General features: G+C 42.0%; 1 protein-coding gene across 11 annotated transcripts in view; it reads left to right on the top strand.

Annotated features, from left to right (window-relative positions):
- Positions 1–15044, top strand: part of dip2a (disco-interacting protein 2 homolog A) — an 89604-nt gene that overhangs the window by 72467 nt on the left and 2093 nt on the right. For 7 of the 11 annotated variants that reach the window (XM_040027938.1, XM_040027937.1, XM_040027936.1 and 4 more), the window contains 29 exons: positions 240–350; positions 1304–1427; positions 1511–1620; positions 1773–1875; positions 2310–2374; positions 2834–2927; positions 3343–3462; positions 3613–3727; positions 4211–4350; positions 4747–4883; positions 5122–5202; positions 6150–6277; positions 6369–6483; positions 6639–6840; positions 6973–7082; positions 8588–8668; positions 9060–9177; positions 9287–9408; positions 9603–9714; positions 9799–9908; positions 10767–10897; positions 11012–11180; positions 11558–11728; positions 12208–12237; positions 13386–13447; positions 13598–13655; positions 13765–13839; positions 14561–14735; positions 14859–14982. In XM_040027938.1, the coding sequence (XP_039883872.1) occupies positions 240–350; positions 1304–1427; positions 1511–1620; positions 1773–1875; positions 2310–2374; positions 2834–2927; positions 3343–3462; positions 3613–3727; positions 4211–4350; positions 4747–4883; positions 5122–5202; positions 6150–6277; positions 6369–6483; positions 6639–6840; positions 6973–7082; positions 8588–8668; positions 9060–9177; positions 9287–9408; positions 9603–9714; positions 9799–9908; positions 10767–10897; positions 11012–11180; positions 11558–11728; positions 12208–12237; positions 13386–13447; positions 13598–13655; positions 13765–13839; positions 14561–14735; positions 14859–14982 (3293 nt within the window). Of the gene's footprint in view, positions 1–239; positions 351–1303; positions 1428–1510; positions 1621–1772; positions 1876–2309; positions 2375–2833; positions 2928–3342; positions 3463–3612; positions 3728–4210; positions 4351–4746; positions 4884–5121; positions 5203–6149; positions 6282–6368; positions 6484–6638; positions 6841–6972; positions 7083–8587; positions 8669–9059; positions 9178–9286; positions 9409–9602; positions 9715–9798; positions 9909–10766; positions 10898–11011; positions 11181–11557; positions 11729–12207; positions 12238–13385; positions 13448–13597; positions 13656–13764; positions 13840–14560; positions 14736–14858; positions 14983–15044 lie in introns of those variants that run through there. The other 4 variants (XM_040027933.1, XM_040027935.1, XM_040027932.1 and 1 more) reach the window with 3 other exon arrangements.

Below are 15044 nucleotides of genomic sequence, written 5' to 3'. Positions count from 1 at the left end.
GTAACTGACTGTTGACTAAAACCAAGGATTTATTGAAAATATAAATATTATTGTTGTGAAGCTGGAGTTGTCAACTAACTCTCTGGTAGAAAGCAATGATTTCTTAAACTTTAAAGCCTTGCAGAAAGCAAACGCTTTGTTATTTGTATGACATGTTTAGTGTCACCGTCAGTCCACAATACTGTCCATTAAAACAGTAATGTTGGTGTATTGTAACCATGTCTTGAACACACCTGCAGGTTGCACTTGTTTTCCCCAACAATGATCCGGTGATGTTCATGGTGGCCTTCTACGGCTGTCTCCTGGCGGAGCTCGTACCTGTACCTATTGAAGTGCCGCTGACCAGAAAGGTAAAGCAATGAGGGTCTCCTGGGAATGTGTGAATTTTGACGTTTTACTGACCCCTACTGGACATCTGACCTCAATGTGTTTACATGAGAGACGTACTTAAGTCAGATGCAGTTTTTGATTCAGTGCTAATCTTCACTCTCTTTGACATTCCTTATGCTAAATCACATCTTTGTAAATCTGATCTCTTAAATGTTTAAATGCGGAGTATTAGCTTATGATGTTTTGCGGTTCCCAGAGCATCGATCAGCTCAAGCCGATCTAAATTTATCCATATTAGTTGCACAGCCTGAATATTAATGCCTGTTCGTGATTGCCCTTTATAAGCATGCTGTTGGCAGACGCTGTGCTGTAATTAATGAGATTTGAGTGAGGTGAAATGATGTGTTATTCTAGTCAAAATATTAGATCACAGGCCAACTGTTCTCAGGAGTCAGACGCTCATTTGCTCACTCTGTCAGCTCCTATCATTCCTCGTCCTCTCGTTGTGTCCCTCTCTTTATTCCTATTACCCTCCTCTTCTTTCTTTCCGCCTCTCCCCACCCATCTTGAGTCTCCCACCTTTTTTTTTTTGCTTTTCTGAGCAGCGCACTTTGCACAGCACGAGTTTAGCTATAAGCTCATTTGCACAGCCAATCAAATAGGAGCGAGCGTGTGTCAGATCTCGGGTTTCATTCCTGCTACAGTCTGGCTTTGATGCACAGCAGTAGAGTTTTTAATAGTGACTGGCCGTCACTCCGCTTGCTCACCTGCTGCTGCTTTGATGCTGCCGTGATGCTCTGAGGTTTCTTCTTCTTCTTTGTTTTCTTCTTCTTCTTCTTGTCATTGCCCTTGTTTTCACTCCATTAGCAATTCCCACATTCCCTCGGCGCATCCTTTCTCAAAGTTATTTTGAATTTTTCTGTTTTTAGTAGTTGATCGTTGTGTGTGACAGATACTCTCTTTGCTCCCCCAGGATGCGGGAAGTCAACAGATCGGCTTTCTGTTGGGCAGCTGCGGCGTCACGTTGGCACTGACCACTGACGCCTGTCAGAAAGGCCTGCCCAAAGCACAAACAGGGGAGGTTGCCACTTTCAAAGGTACAGCCTGTTTTGTTTTCATTGTGAATGTGTGTGCATAGTTTCATTTGGTTTGAGATGACTTCATGTCTCTGTCTCTGCAGGCTGGCCGCGGTTGCTGTGGTTTGTGACAGATGGAAAACATGTTGTGAAGCCTCCAAAAGACTGGCACCCTCCAATACGGGAAGCCAGTAACGACATTGCCTACATAGAAGTAAGTGGGGTTTAATCAAAGGATGTGACGCGATGGTTTTTACTGGATTTGTTTTTTACTTATTCAACTTATTAGGCAGTTTTTGTTTTTACCAGATCCTTTTTCTTCCTAATGAAACTGTTTTTTTTCCCCTTTATGCTTCTTACATCTAGTATAAAACCAGCAAAGAAGGAAGCACCATGGGAATCACAGTGTCCCATTCAGCCATGCTGGCTCACTGTCATGCCCTCACGCAGGCCTGTGGCTACACTGAAGGTGAGGAGGAATCTTAATTTACTTTTTTGGTCATACTTTGTTTCTGCAATTTTTCCCTCCATCATTTATCACTTCTTCCGACATGGAGAAAGTTCAGTTGGTGCTGGCAGGAGAAATGCTCTGAGACACTTTTAGGTGTAAACACAGTCTCATTTGATAAATGCAGCTGCTCAGTTGGTTGCGTTCTTTCCATCATACCTGGGTCAGGTCTGCTTAAAAAGAAAGAGAACATAAAGTAGCTCCTTTCTTCTAGTGTCCTACTTTTGTTCTGAGTAACTGCAAACAGCACCAGCAACCCCCAGAGACTCTCCGGATCTGTTTCTGTAACTTAATTTGGCTTACTCAAACCACTGCTGCTACAGTCAGAATTACAGAAACTTATGTAACTGTGTTGTGCTCCTAACCTTGAAAAATTCTCCTTTTTTTATTTGTAGGTGAGACGATAACCAACGTCCTGGACTTCAAGAGAGAAGCAGGATTATGGCATGGTGTTCTCACTGTAAGTAGTCTCCAGACCTCTAGTAGAGCTAATGGGGCGCTTATATAATGAGAAATGGAGGAGATCTGAGCTCAGTTTGCAGATAAAAACTGAAACTTATCTAACCGGCTTCCCACTGAGGCCTTTATCAGTATGTAAATGCATTCAAACTAATGAAGTCCTGATGGGGGGGAAAAAGCATCTTATCTAACCACTGAGGAGTTTCAAACCTGTGAAAAATAAAGCTGCTTCCACTGACACAGACATCCCAGCTTTGATTGACTGCTTTCAAACATGCATGAGAATTCCCGGTGCCTTAGGTCATACGTGATTTGTTGTTACGTGTATAAACAGGCTTATTTTTGTACTCTTGGCAGATAAAATCATAACCTGCAGCGTGTTTACAGTGACCTCATTTAGTTGTGATGCATTTCTGGCATATATTGGAGCTCATCTCAATGCTTACTGCTCTCCTGGCAGAGCGTCATGAATCGGATGCATGTGATCAGCATTCCCTACTCCCTGATGAAAGTCAACCCTCTGTCTTGGATAATGAAGGTTCACACATATAAAGGTAAGGGCCAGTCCATCTATTTAGGGTTAGTAAGGAATTTAGATCTTTTTTTGTTGCTGTTTAATTCGGAAAACGAGGACAGAGCACACTTTTCACAAGAAGCTACCTTAGGGAAGATACACTTCAGGTGTTTTATTGTTAAGAAGACCAGATTTTATTCCTGCTTGTTACTGTTTTGATTCTCAGTGCACGTTTGAGACGAGTGGATGGATTAAAGAGATCATTTGTTGGACCTATTGATTTCTGGGGTTGTGTGCCCTGAATAAAACTGATCCACAGCTCTGCTCAATCATCTGTTGGCGACTGAGTCAGCTTGCGTCGCTCCTTGCTGTCTGGTTTTATGATCTCGTCAAACTGGACCACAGAGGTCATGATTGTGTCGGTCATTGCTTTTGTCTTTGTGTCCCCCGTGCAGCTCGGGTAGCAGTGGTGAAGTCGAGGGACATGCACTGGTCTCTGCTGGCTCAGAGAGACCAGAGAGACATCAGCCTGAGCTCACTGCGAATGCTTATCGTTGCTGACGGAGCTAACCCATGTGAGTCAATCTGCAGAGGCTCATTTAATAAAACAACACCCTGGAGTCCCAAGAAATTATTATTGATTTGCTTTGTTTGTCTGCCTGGTGCTCTGTGTGTGTGTGTGTGCACGTGTGTGTGTGCACGTGTGTGCGCGTGTGTTACCCCAGGGTCGATATCCTCCTGCGATGCCTTCCTCAACGTGTTTCAGTCACGTGGGCTGCGACCTGAGGTGATCTGTCCATGTGCCAGCTCTTCAGAAGCAATGACTGTCGCCATCCGCAGGTGCGCTTCCGTTACTGCACCTGACGAGAACAAAAGCAGCCTCTTTGGCTTTCTGTGCTGCTGTTATGTCACACCATGCTTGCAACATCAGCTGGTTCCTGCAGGGAGGAAGGGAGATTTGTTCTGTTGATCACAGCGCAGACTGTAGAGTCTCACAGCTTTCTGCTAATTGTGAAGCTCAGTTTTGGAGGAGGATTACGATGCCAGACGGATTGGGAGGCAAGAAAATGCTTCAAGTAGAAAAGCTGGCACTATTTTTAGTGAGAGAAATGCAAATTTAAATATATGCAAGAGTTAAGAAATGTAATGGAGCCACAGAGTCATTAAATTTCTCCAGAACCAGTTCATATCTTCTTTTTAAGTGTTAGTACTGCTGTCACTGTACTACACCAGTAGATGGCTCAGTCTGACTGCCGTAAGCAGAAAAGGAAGAATTTAAGTGATAGTATGGCTTAAGTAATAGCATGACTGTGTGTCCTGCAGACCTCCAGAAATGGGGGTTCCTCCTCCCGGGAAGGCGGTGCTGTCCATGGGTGGGCTGAGTCATGGGGTGATCCGTGTGGACACTGAGGAGAAACTCTCTGTTCTTACAGTGCAGGATGTGGGACAGGTCATGCCTGGAGGTACAGTATACCATGCACATTATTAACATTTTACTGATGTTAATGACTAAAATACTGATTCTGAAGAAGGTTGAGAAAAAGGAGATTTTCAAAAATTAAAAAAAAAATGTGTACATGCTGACACTGAAATATCTAACCATATAAAAGTGCTTGTAGCAAAATATTCACCTTAAAAGCCTCTTTTAAAACAACATTTTAAACGCATCACCAATAAATCACCACATCCAACTTAAATGAAATTATTTACCAAATTTTACTGTTTGAACTTTTTGAAGTGTTTCATAGAAGTTTTTGAAAAGCTTAATGCAAACCGGGATCTTTGAATCGATTTAAATATTGACCTTATGACTCATTCTTCCTTGTGCCCATCCTTCTGTGTCCATTTTGCATTTCCAGCCTTGGTCTGTGTGGTGCGAGCCGAGGGAATACCTTATCTCTGTCAGACAGACGAGGTCGGAGAGATCTGCGTGAGCTCAGGCAGCACCGGTGTCGCTTACTACGGCCTCCCAGGCATGACCAAGAACATCTTTGAGGTTGGTGTTTCGTTATTTCTGTAAGTGGTCAGGTGTGACAAAGGATTCAGTGCTTTTCTCCTAATCTTATTATTCATGAGTGTCACTTCATATGTGCAGTGTAATTTCATTTCTAAAAATCTTCTTAATTGATAGCACTAAAATTAAATGAGTCATTATCTGATTGGACTTCTATTAAGTGAAGGCAGTATCTGTTTGTTTTGATGTTTGGTTTTAATAGTGTTGTATCTTCTTGCAGACTGTCCCTGTAACACCGTCTGGGATCCCGATCAGTGGCCGACCTTTCACTAGAACCTCACTGCTGGGCTTTGTAGGGCCAGTAAGTTCCTCTTTAGATTTCCTTTTAACCTTCCTTTGATTTAATGTCAGTCTTACAGCTTTACACAGGTACATTTTAACTGTCCTTTCAGATCTCATAGTACTTCTGTGACAGTTCTGGCAGCAAAAAATAAAAATAATGATAATGGGTTTTTCTGCTTAATAGAACAGATATTAATATCTGTCAGAAATAATCAGCATGAAGCACCACATGTGATATTGTCAGTTTTACCATCTTGTTGCCTCTACTCTGGTTTGTGATTTTCTAAATTACTCAGGAAGACTCTCAATGGTTTGTGTTAGTGGTTGTTAGTCAACAGTGAGTTTAGTAACAAATATGCAAATGTTTTACTAACTAAACTAACTATTTGCAACATTAGATTGCCCAGTTAAAGGGTCCATCCAGTCAATGCGCAAAGACCAATCATCTCTGTAATTGTTGCAGGTATTTGTTCGTATTTTAATTTAACGTGCTCACAGAATTGAAGAAAACGGTCTCTGAGGCTATGGCATTTGATTTTAGTCTAAAAGATTAATTTTTCTTTTAGGATATTTCACTAAACTCCCTGTCGGCAGTTTATTTCTGAATTGGATTATTCAGCAGTTTCAAAAGAAAGAAAGAAACGGAAATCTCTTTATTTTGAAGGATTGCTTTTGTGTTTATAGACTTTCAAACCAGTGAAAGATGGAGCTGACCTGAGTTTATTTGTTAAAATCGTGGAGATGATCATACCAGTGTAATTATCACTTGACAAATGGTGATGTTTTTTTTTATTTCCGAGTTTGAAGCATAATTGTTTTCCCTTTGAGGACATGACAGCTCCTGGATGAAGAGTTTGATGATAGTTTATAAGACGTCTGTAAACCTTTTGAGGCATTCAGATTTCTTTGCACCAGGAGCTCGTGTGTTGTGCGGATCACCACATGAACTTTTGTGACTCTTTCCAGGACAGCCTTGTGTTTGTTGTGGGAAAGATGGATGGACTGATGGTCGTCAGTGGGCGGAGACATAACGCTGATGACGTAGTTGCCACAGCGCTGGCCGTGGAGCCCATGAAGTTTGTGTACAGGGGAAGGTAAAGGAGGAAGCGGCATGGAAATTGTGAAAGTTTGCACTTCTTGTTGAGCAGGACAGCCAGTTTGTGACGGTGTTGCTTTGCTCCCCAGGATCGCAGTGTTTTCTGTGTCTGTACTGCACGACGAGAGGATCGTCGTGGTGGCAGAGCAGAGGCCAGACGCCTCAGAGGAAGACAGCTTCCAGTGGATGAGCCGTGTCCTCCAGGTCCTCAATATTTTTTGTTTTGATTTGGTTTATTTTTGAATTTACATGTTTATAAAATAATAAATGAATCTCAAACTTTACCAAAAAAAATATAAAGCAGGCACTGTAAAAGTTGTCACTTGACAGCTTTGTGTAACCTCGCTGTTTGTTTTCAGGCCATAGACAGCATCCATCAGGTTGGGGTGTACTGCCTGGCTCTGGTACCTGCTAACACGCTTCCTAAGGCTCCCCTCGGCGGCATCCATATATCTGAGACCAAGCAGCGCTTCCTGGAGGGTGCTTTACACCCCTGCAATGTCCTTATGTGCCCTCACACATGCGTCACTAACCTGCCCAAGCCGAGACAGAAACAGCCAGGTAGACCACAAGACACCTCACTCTGAGATCAAAAACACAACAATAATTATTCCAATATGTTTGCCTTAAAATGATTTTTGGTGCTAACTTCACTGAGATGTATGATGATGATGCTTTGATTGTGCTGGACAGAGGTTGGTCCTGCTTCTATGATAGTGGGAAACTTGGTGGCAGGCAAGAGGATAGCACAAGCCTGCGGGAGAGACTTGGGACAGCTGGAGGACAATGACCAGGCACGTAAGGTAGATAGTCATCCTCATTTCATCCATGCCACACCTCTGCTCACACACTGCAGACACAGGTAAGGATCCACACCTGAGGGAGAAATCTGAGTCTAGATGTATGTGCTCTTCAGTTGGTTGGACAACCTCAGTCAGGAAATTGAACAGCACGGATGTTACAAAGACGAGTTGCCTGGATCCAGCCACTCTTACTAGATTGTATGATGTCATCTCAACAAGAACAAATTAAGTTGCTGAATTTCATGCAGATGCTACATGATTTAATTACGTTCACCATAGAAACATGGAATTATTTAGTTCAAATTACAAGTCTGGATCTTGTGCATGTAACAACCACCCAATTTCATTTTTTTGAGCCGACCCGCTAAATTCAGAAGATCACATTAGATGTCAAACCACAGGAAAATCACTGGGGTTACAAGAGGCAGACAACCACATCACGTGTATGCTGTTACTATTTCTTATGGTTTAACTTGTCAAGGACAACGACATAAAGCATCATCAAGCATAGCTTTCCTACTTTTGTTAAGACTGTATTGACAGATTAATGTCCGTGGTGGTTCGTGCTGTTGCCTCAGAGCAAGAAGATCCTGGGTTCAAATCCACAATGTGGCAAAGTTTGCAGTGGGTTCTCTCTGCGTACTCTGGTTTCCTCCACAGTTAAAGGTCATGCAGTTGTAAGGGGAGCTGGTTATTCTAAATTACCCAAATGTGTTGAAGTGCAAATGGTTGTTTGTCTCTGTATGATAGACTAGTGACCTGTCCAGTCTGTACCCTGGCCCTCTTACCCTATCACTTCCACAGCCCAGATAAAGATAAGAAGATGGGTGGATTGGAAGTTGCTGTAAAACAAATTTTTTTGTTGAACATTATGTAATATGAATACAACATGTACTACAGACATAAGTTACATTTCATTCATTCAACAAGATTATCATTGGTGTAAGAAACAAATATTTTACTAGTTCATGTGACAAGACTGACTTTTGATGTGCCAAAGTGTTTAAACAATATAAGATGGATTTAAATAAATTTAATTAGACTAACGTGGTGCAAACATGTTGATTGAACAAAAGTCAAATTAATTGAATGTTAATGTTAATATTATGTTAAACCTACACACATATATCGTGTTGGCACAACACAACCAAGATGGATTAATATAACATGATTTGTTTAGATGGAATATAAGTGGCAAGATAAAATTACGTTCATCCAATGAATTATTTTTTTGAGTGTACATGCAACTGAGAGATGGCCTTCCCTTCTGCAAAAAACACAGGCATCACATAACTCAGATTGTTTTCCCATCATGCATTACACCTTTTTGCCTTTTGATCATCATCTGCACATGTGCTCTACCCCTTAAATGTTTCTTATTCATGTGCAAAAACAGCCTTGTCCCATTATGCAACAATATTTAACACCATTTATTAAGTGAGACAAGATTTTTCTGTGTGACACTTTGATATCTTTGTAGTTAATTTTGTGTTTTCTTCCTTTAGTTCCTCTACATTCAGGATGTGCTACAGTGGAGAGCTCAGGCCACTCCAGACCATCCTCTGTTTCTGGTTCTCAATGCTAAGGTAGTGTCTATACTGGGACTTTGACTTAAGAAAGATCAAATACGATCGATAGAAAGATCTCTAAATAGAATGTGGTTTTGAAGGTAGTAACACTGATGTGTTATTACAGTAAATTTCCTTGAAATTCAGTTTAAAACCTTTTTACAAAAAAAGATTGTTGTCTCAGGTTTATCTGTTACCCTGATTCAGTTTAATTAAGTGAGTCATGAATAAAGATACTTCATTAAAGTGATGCAAAACTCCTGCAACTCAAGTTTTCATAAGAGGAAAGAAAAAAAGTTGTAATGCAAAGTTAGCTTGTTAGACATTTGTGGACTGATAAATCTTGATGATGGTGAATTAAATAAAGAGAACGGTGCAGATATATGTTACTCTTGTGCTTTCTCGTCAGGGCACAGTGTCCAGCTCAGCTTCCTGTCTGCAGCTGCACAAGCGAGCAGAGCGAGTGGCAGCAGCTCTGATGGGACGCCTGAACACTGGAGACCACGTAGCACTCGTCTATCCGCCAGGTAAAAAAAAAACAAACATCTGCTGCCCTGTGCTTCTTGGCCTTTTAAAACATCCTCACTCCATTGGGTTTAAGAGAAAAAAATATATATAAACAAACATTATGTGCAGGAATTGACCTGATTGCCACTTTCTACGGCTGCCTGTACGCTGGCTGTGTGCCGGTCACCGTCAGACCGCCGCATCCACAGAACCTGGCCACCACTCTGCCCACCGTCAAAATGATCGTTGAGGTAACACAGAGGCTGTTTGGGGACACATCAAGTGCTTATGGCAGTCAATGTGGATTGTATGCATTAAAAAATACATTAAAGTCAGTGATCTTCAGATGTATCTGTGCTCTGTTAGCGACGCTTTACTGTCTAATAGAAAACAGTGTGAACAGCAACACAACATATGTAGTTAGATTCTACTATCTGTGGTAAAGGTCAGCAAGTCAGTGTGCATCCTGACAACCCAAGCAATAACGAAGCTGCTGAAATCCAAAGAAGCTGCTGCTGCTGTGGACATCAAGAGCTGGCCCACCGTGCTGGACACTGGTAATTTATGTACACACACTCAAATGCTTAATATCAATTTCTGCAGTGAACGTTCTCCTAATTCGCTCGTTCTTCATCCTACAGATGATCTCCCCAGGAAGAAGAGCCCCCAGATGTACAAGCCCCCAACCCCAGAGATGCTGGCTTACCTGGACTTCAGTGTGTCCACGACAGGCATCCTGGCAGGGGTCAAAGTATGTTGAAGGAACTGTCTGGTTCAGTAGATTCACATGTTGCCATCATATTGCCTCTTTTTGTTCCTGTTAATGCACACCCTGAAATGGAGGGGTAGGATGTTTCAGAGCTGGAACTGAAAACACTTATGAAGTTCTAGGTGGGATCTTGGGACTACGAAGAGCTGTTGGTCCAGTGACCTAAGCAAATGACCTGAGACGACCACCACGTGAGAGTGATGGGGATAATCTGAGGCTAGCCCATTAAGGCACTCATGAATAAGATTTTACAATTAATCCTGTTACAAACAGATATCAAGTGTATCATTATCAGAAAAGGTGGCAAATGCTTATCTTTAGACATATATATCAGGAGACTAATTTCCCCCTTTAAAACCCCTTTTTCCAGGATGTTAGTACCTATCAGACATGTAACTAACTACAACAATCTACTCAAGAGGCAATAAAAAGCACATTTGATCTTTTGAAGGGTATATAAAGAAAGTAAGGTTTGAAGTCCTTGATTTTAAGCACTTTTCTTGCATTCAGTGTCAGGTCGCAGGACATTTTAACATTAGCTGTACCTCTTGTTCACACTTAATTTGGAAAAACTGGATTCAGATACTTGCCTATAAATGAAATGAACTACAAAAAAAAAACTATGAAGTCCTATTTGACAGATTTGCAAGTCTAATTAAAAAGAGGAACAAACGGCATGTTTGACTGGGTGAACTTCAGCACATTCTGGAGTTATGATTGATTTTATAGGACAACAGTAAAGGCTTAAAAGGTTCTTAGTCTGCTGTGAAGTAATGAATCCCTGAATGTTACTGCAGCGCCCAGTCTTTTCTTTTTTTTATGTCATATTGTCTCTTCTAGATGTCTCATGCTGCCACCAGTGCCTTGTGTCGCTCCATTAAGCTGCAGTGTGAGCTCTACCCATCCCGGCAGATCGCCATCTGTCTGGACCCGTACTGCGGCCTGGGCTTTGCTCTCTGGTGCCTGTGCAGGTAGGGGCTCTCAACAAACGACCACCAGTAACATTTGAAAATCTGGACACAGATTATTATCTTTTCTTTCTGTGGATTCCTGTTTACTCTCTCGCCTGCATCTTCTTGTTTCAGTGTGTACTCAGGCCATCAGTCGATCCTGGTTCCACCGCTGGAGTTGGAGAGCAACGCATCTCTGTGGCTTGCAGCCGTCAGCCAGTACAAAGTGCGCGTCACGTTCTGCTCGTACTCAGTCATGGAGATGTGCACCAAAGGACTGGGTTCACAGACAGAAGCACTGCGGGTCAGTTTGTCTCTTCAGCTGTTGAACAGTGTCACTGAGGGGAAACAACAAACCACAGCGTTTTTCTTGCACAAAATTGAAGTGATTCTCTTCAAATAGTCCTTTTCCCTGCGGTGCTGTTGCACCAGCGCCATAATTATCAAGACAAAGTGAGGGTACTCAATGGTGAAGCACTTCACTGCTCCGTGTCTGCCTGCTGATTACTGTCTGCAGCACTTAAGACTGATCTGTCTGTGATCTAATAGATGCCTAATAAAAATAATTATTAATATTAGAACACAGAAACGATTTTTCTCCTTTTTTCTGCAAAGACCAAAATAATCTTATCACTCTCAAGTTCGTAGGTTTTACTGATCTTCTTTTCCCCCCATATCCAGCTGAGAAATGTGAACCTGTCCTGTGTGCGTACCTGCATGGTGGTAGCAGAGGAAAGGCCCCGCATAGCCCTCACTCAGTCCTTCTCGAAGATCTTCAAAGACCTGGGGCTTTCACCGAGAGCTGTGAGCACCACCTTCGGCTGCAGGGTGAACGTAGCGATCTGTTTGCAGGTAGGCCCACTGGTCAAGGAAAATTAGAAGCGAAAGGGGGAGGGCTGGGAAAAGTCCAGAATGAATGAATGTCAGTGTTTTAGAGCCAAAGCAGGCCATGAATCTGGGCAAAGATTCATGGCAAAGATGTTAATGAAATTCTTGTGCGGTGTTTTATTAAATAAAAGTATTTTATTAGATAATTAAAGGGTGAAATACAAAACCTTGATTTACCAGCTCACTGCATGTTAAGGAAGAGTTTAGAAAGTGCAATGGTTCATCTTACATTTAGTTCCAGTTTATAAAAACTGTGAAATAAGTCATGTTTTGACTTTGACTTTTGTCAGTTTTTGGTCTTGTTCTTTTATTTTATAGTTTTATTTATTTTTTTCAGTCCCTGATGATTTATGTGTGTGTCTGAGTGTGTATGAGAGTTGCCCACGTATCTGAATACATACACATATATCTCTTTATTTATCTGTCCTGCCCTGTCCTGTCAGCCCAACAGGTTAGGGAAACTGGCTGAGCAGGTACTGTGTGATAAGAGTGGCTGTTTGCTCTGCTGCTTGGTCTGTCTGTTTCTGTGTGTTCACGTTTGTCATTTATTTTGCATGAAGTTTTGTCATGCTTAGCCACAGTTCACTATTTTTTTAGCACTTAGCTTGTTTTTTTTTCTCTTCCCGATGAGCTTCAGCTTCTGTATCACTATTTATTTCAGCCGAGTCCTGCTTCTATCAGCTGGCTCCTGATCATTGCTCTACAGCAGGTTTAGATACATGATCCACACATTATACAATGAGCTGGCTGCATGAACTCTGCTACGACTCAGTAAATTAGGGTATAATCAGTAGAGTTTATGTCGTACTTTCATACTTCAATCCACAATATTACAGTGGGGCAAAAAAGTATTTAGTCAGCCACCGATTGTGCAAGTTCCCCCACCTAAAATGATGACAGAGGTCAGTAATTTGCACCAGAGGTACACTTCAACTGTGAGAGACAGAATGTGAAAAAAAAATCCATGAATCCACATGGTAGGATTTGTAAAGAATTTATTCGTAAATCAGGGTGGAAAATAAGGTGGTCGTTCAGGTAGATGTGCTCTGCTTAGTAAACTGAATCCTGCTTTCTGTGTTTGGCTGTGACTCACAGACCTCGGTGCAGCGACTCATTGCTGGCTTGTGCTCTGGCTGTAGACTGGCAAAGCGAGTGATGGAAAACATAATTTGTTGTGACCAGTCTCACAGCAGTAATGATGACAAATCCCACACAAAGGGATCTATATGTGACAGCTGTAATCAGCACTTGAAAAATGAATCACTTAGAATTCAGCTGCACGGAAGTACTTTGATTTTTAATCAAAACAAATGATGTTTAGACTTTGTTGAGTCATTTTTTATAAGCATTATTATTTAGAATTTAAATAAATGTTCCAGGTTTTCCCACAGAGCAGGTGATGGAGGTATTTGTGTTTACATGGCCCAGGTTTTGCCAGAGTCCTAACTATCGCAGCCTGGCTGGTTGGCTTCTGGCTGCCCCTTGCTTTGTCAGCAGTAGTTTCATAATCAGCTTCCAAACCCCACTCCACTTAAGCAACATGCAGCGTTAATGCCACAGCTGTAGCACGTACGTTATTGACTCATATCTGGATCTACTTGTTTCTTTCTTTTTTCCCCAGGGTACAGCTGGACCAGATCCCACCACAGTTTATGTGGACATGAGAGCACTACGGCACGATAGGTGGGAACACTGTGACAGTATGCATTCATATACATTTAAAACATGACCCGACTTTGAACTAATTAGTACTCAAAGTTTTTTTCTTTCCTTTATTTACGTGTCATATTTACAAAAACAGTGGATATGACATTGCTCACTTTGTCTTTTCAGGGTTCGCCTGGTTGAGAGAGGGTCACCGCACAGCCTGCCACTGATGGAGTCTGGAAAGGTACGGCCTAATTTAAAACTAAGAACTGAAACACAGCAACATAGTGTGTAACGCTGCTGCTTCCAGGGCTTTTTTTGTTAATTTGAGTCCTGGCTGTCTGCTGCTGTAGATCCTCCCTGGAGTAAAAGTCATCATTGCAAACACGGAGACTAAAGGACCCTTGGGAGACTCCCATCTAGGAGAGGTGAGTTGTTTTTTAAGAGAGCAGAGCTGTCAGTCAGTCAGTCAGTCTTCTGTGTGCTTAAAGGGAACTTGTTGTGCTTGTTTCCATCTCCAGATTTGGATTTGGATGATTCGCAGTTTAAAATAATCCATATTTATCTTATACTAGACCTTGGTGAAGTCCCTCAGTCCATCCACTCTCTAAGGCAACCTCTAGACAATAAGAAAAACCACTTATTATTCAGTCCTCTTTAAAGCAGGGTACAGTCGCTTTCTGCAATAACCTAAAAACATCTTAGAGTTAAGGTGTTTTGTTTTTTTATTTTTAGCAGCAGAATTCATTCAGCACAGTAGAAGCAAATGTCTATTTACATATCAGTGCTGCTTTTTAAAACATCTTGCTGAAATTTGTGTAAAAGCTACACAAAGTGACCTTTTAGGCTGAACAGCAGTTCAACGTTAATGTGATTAATTTACTTGGCTTTTGGTTTTTTTGGAACAAGTTTGCAGGGGTACTTTCAGCTTCTCCCTTATTTCAAGAGGTCACCACAACAAATAGATCTGTATGTTGATTTGGCACCGATTTTATACTTGATACCCTTTAATGGGATCAGCATGAGGAATACGCAGCTTGTGACTCATCATATTGGGTTTGTAGCGCCTCAGAACTTTGACCAGAAGAAAGAGCAAAGTGTGTGCTTCTGAATGTAACAGTCACCAATTGTAACTAATATGTGTATCAGATCTGGGTGAGCAGTCCCCACAATGCCACAGGATACTACACAGTTTATGGGGAGGAGGCGCTGCATGCTGACCACTTCAACACCAAGCTGAGCTTCGGGGACACTCAGACAGTCTGGGCAAGGACCGGCTACCTGGGCTTCCTGCGGCGCACTGAGCTGACCGATGCCAGCGGAGGTGAGTGACCAATGCTTAGTCTAACTTAAAGTCTGCAATCTTTCCACGGAAAGCTAATTTAAGTATTTTCTAGCATCAAAACGTAAACTGAACAGTCTGACTGTGGGTGTTTGTGTGTCTCAGAGCGTCACGACGCCCTCTATGTGGTGGGCTCTCTTGATGAGACTCTGGAGCTGAGGGGGATGAGGTATCACCCAATTGACATCGAGACCTCTGTTATCCGTTCTCACAAGAGCATAGCTGAATGGTGAGAAACCTACAACACCTTTAGTCGCTAGTTGTCAATATGACAACAGAGATTTATTTACT

This window comes from Simochromis diagramma, unplaced genomic scaffold, assembly GCF_900408965.1.
Source record: "Simochromis diagramma unplaced genomic scaffold, fSimDia1.1 OVJJ01000343.1, whole genome shotgun sequence".
NCBI classification, from domain to species: Eukaryota; Metazoa; Chordata; class Actinopteri; order Cichliformes; family Cichlidae; genus Simochromis; species Simochromis diagramma.
Note: the sequence above shows the minus strand (reverse complement) of the source record. Positions and strands in the feature narration are given on the sequence as shown.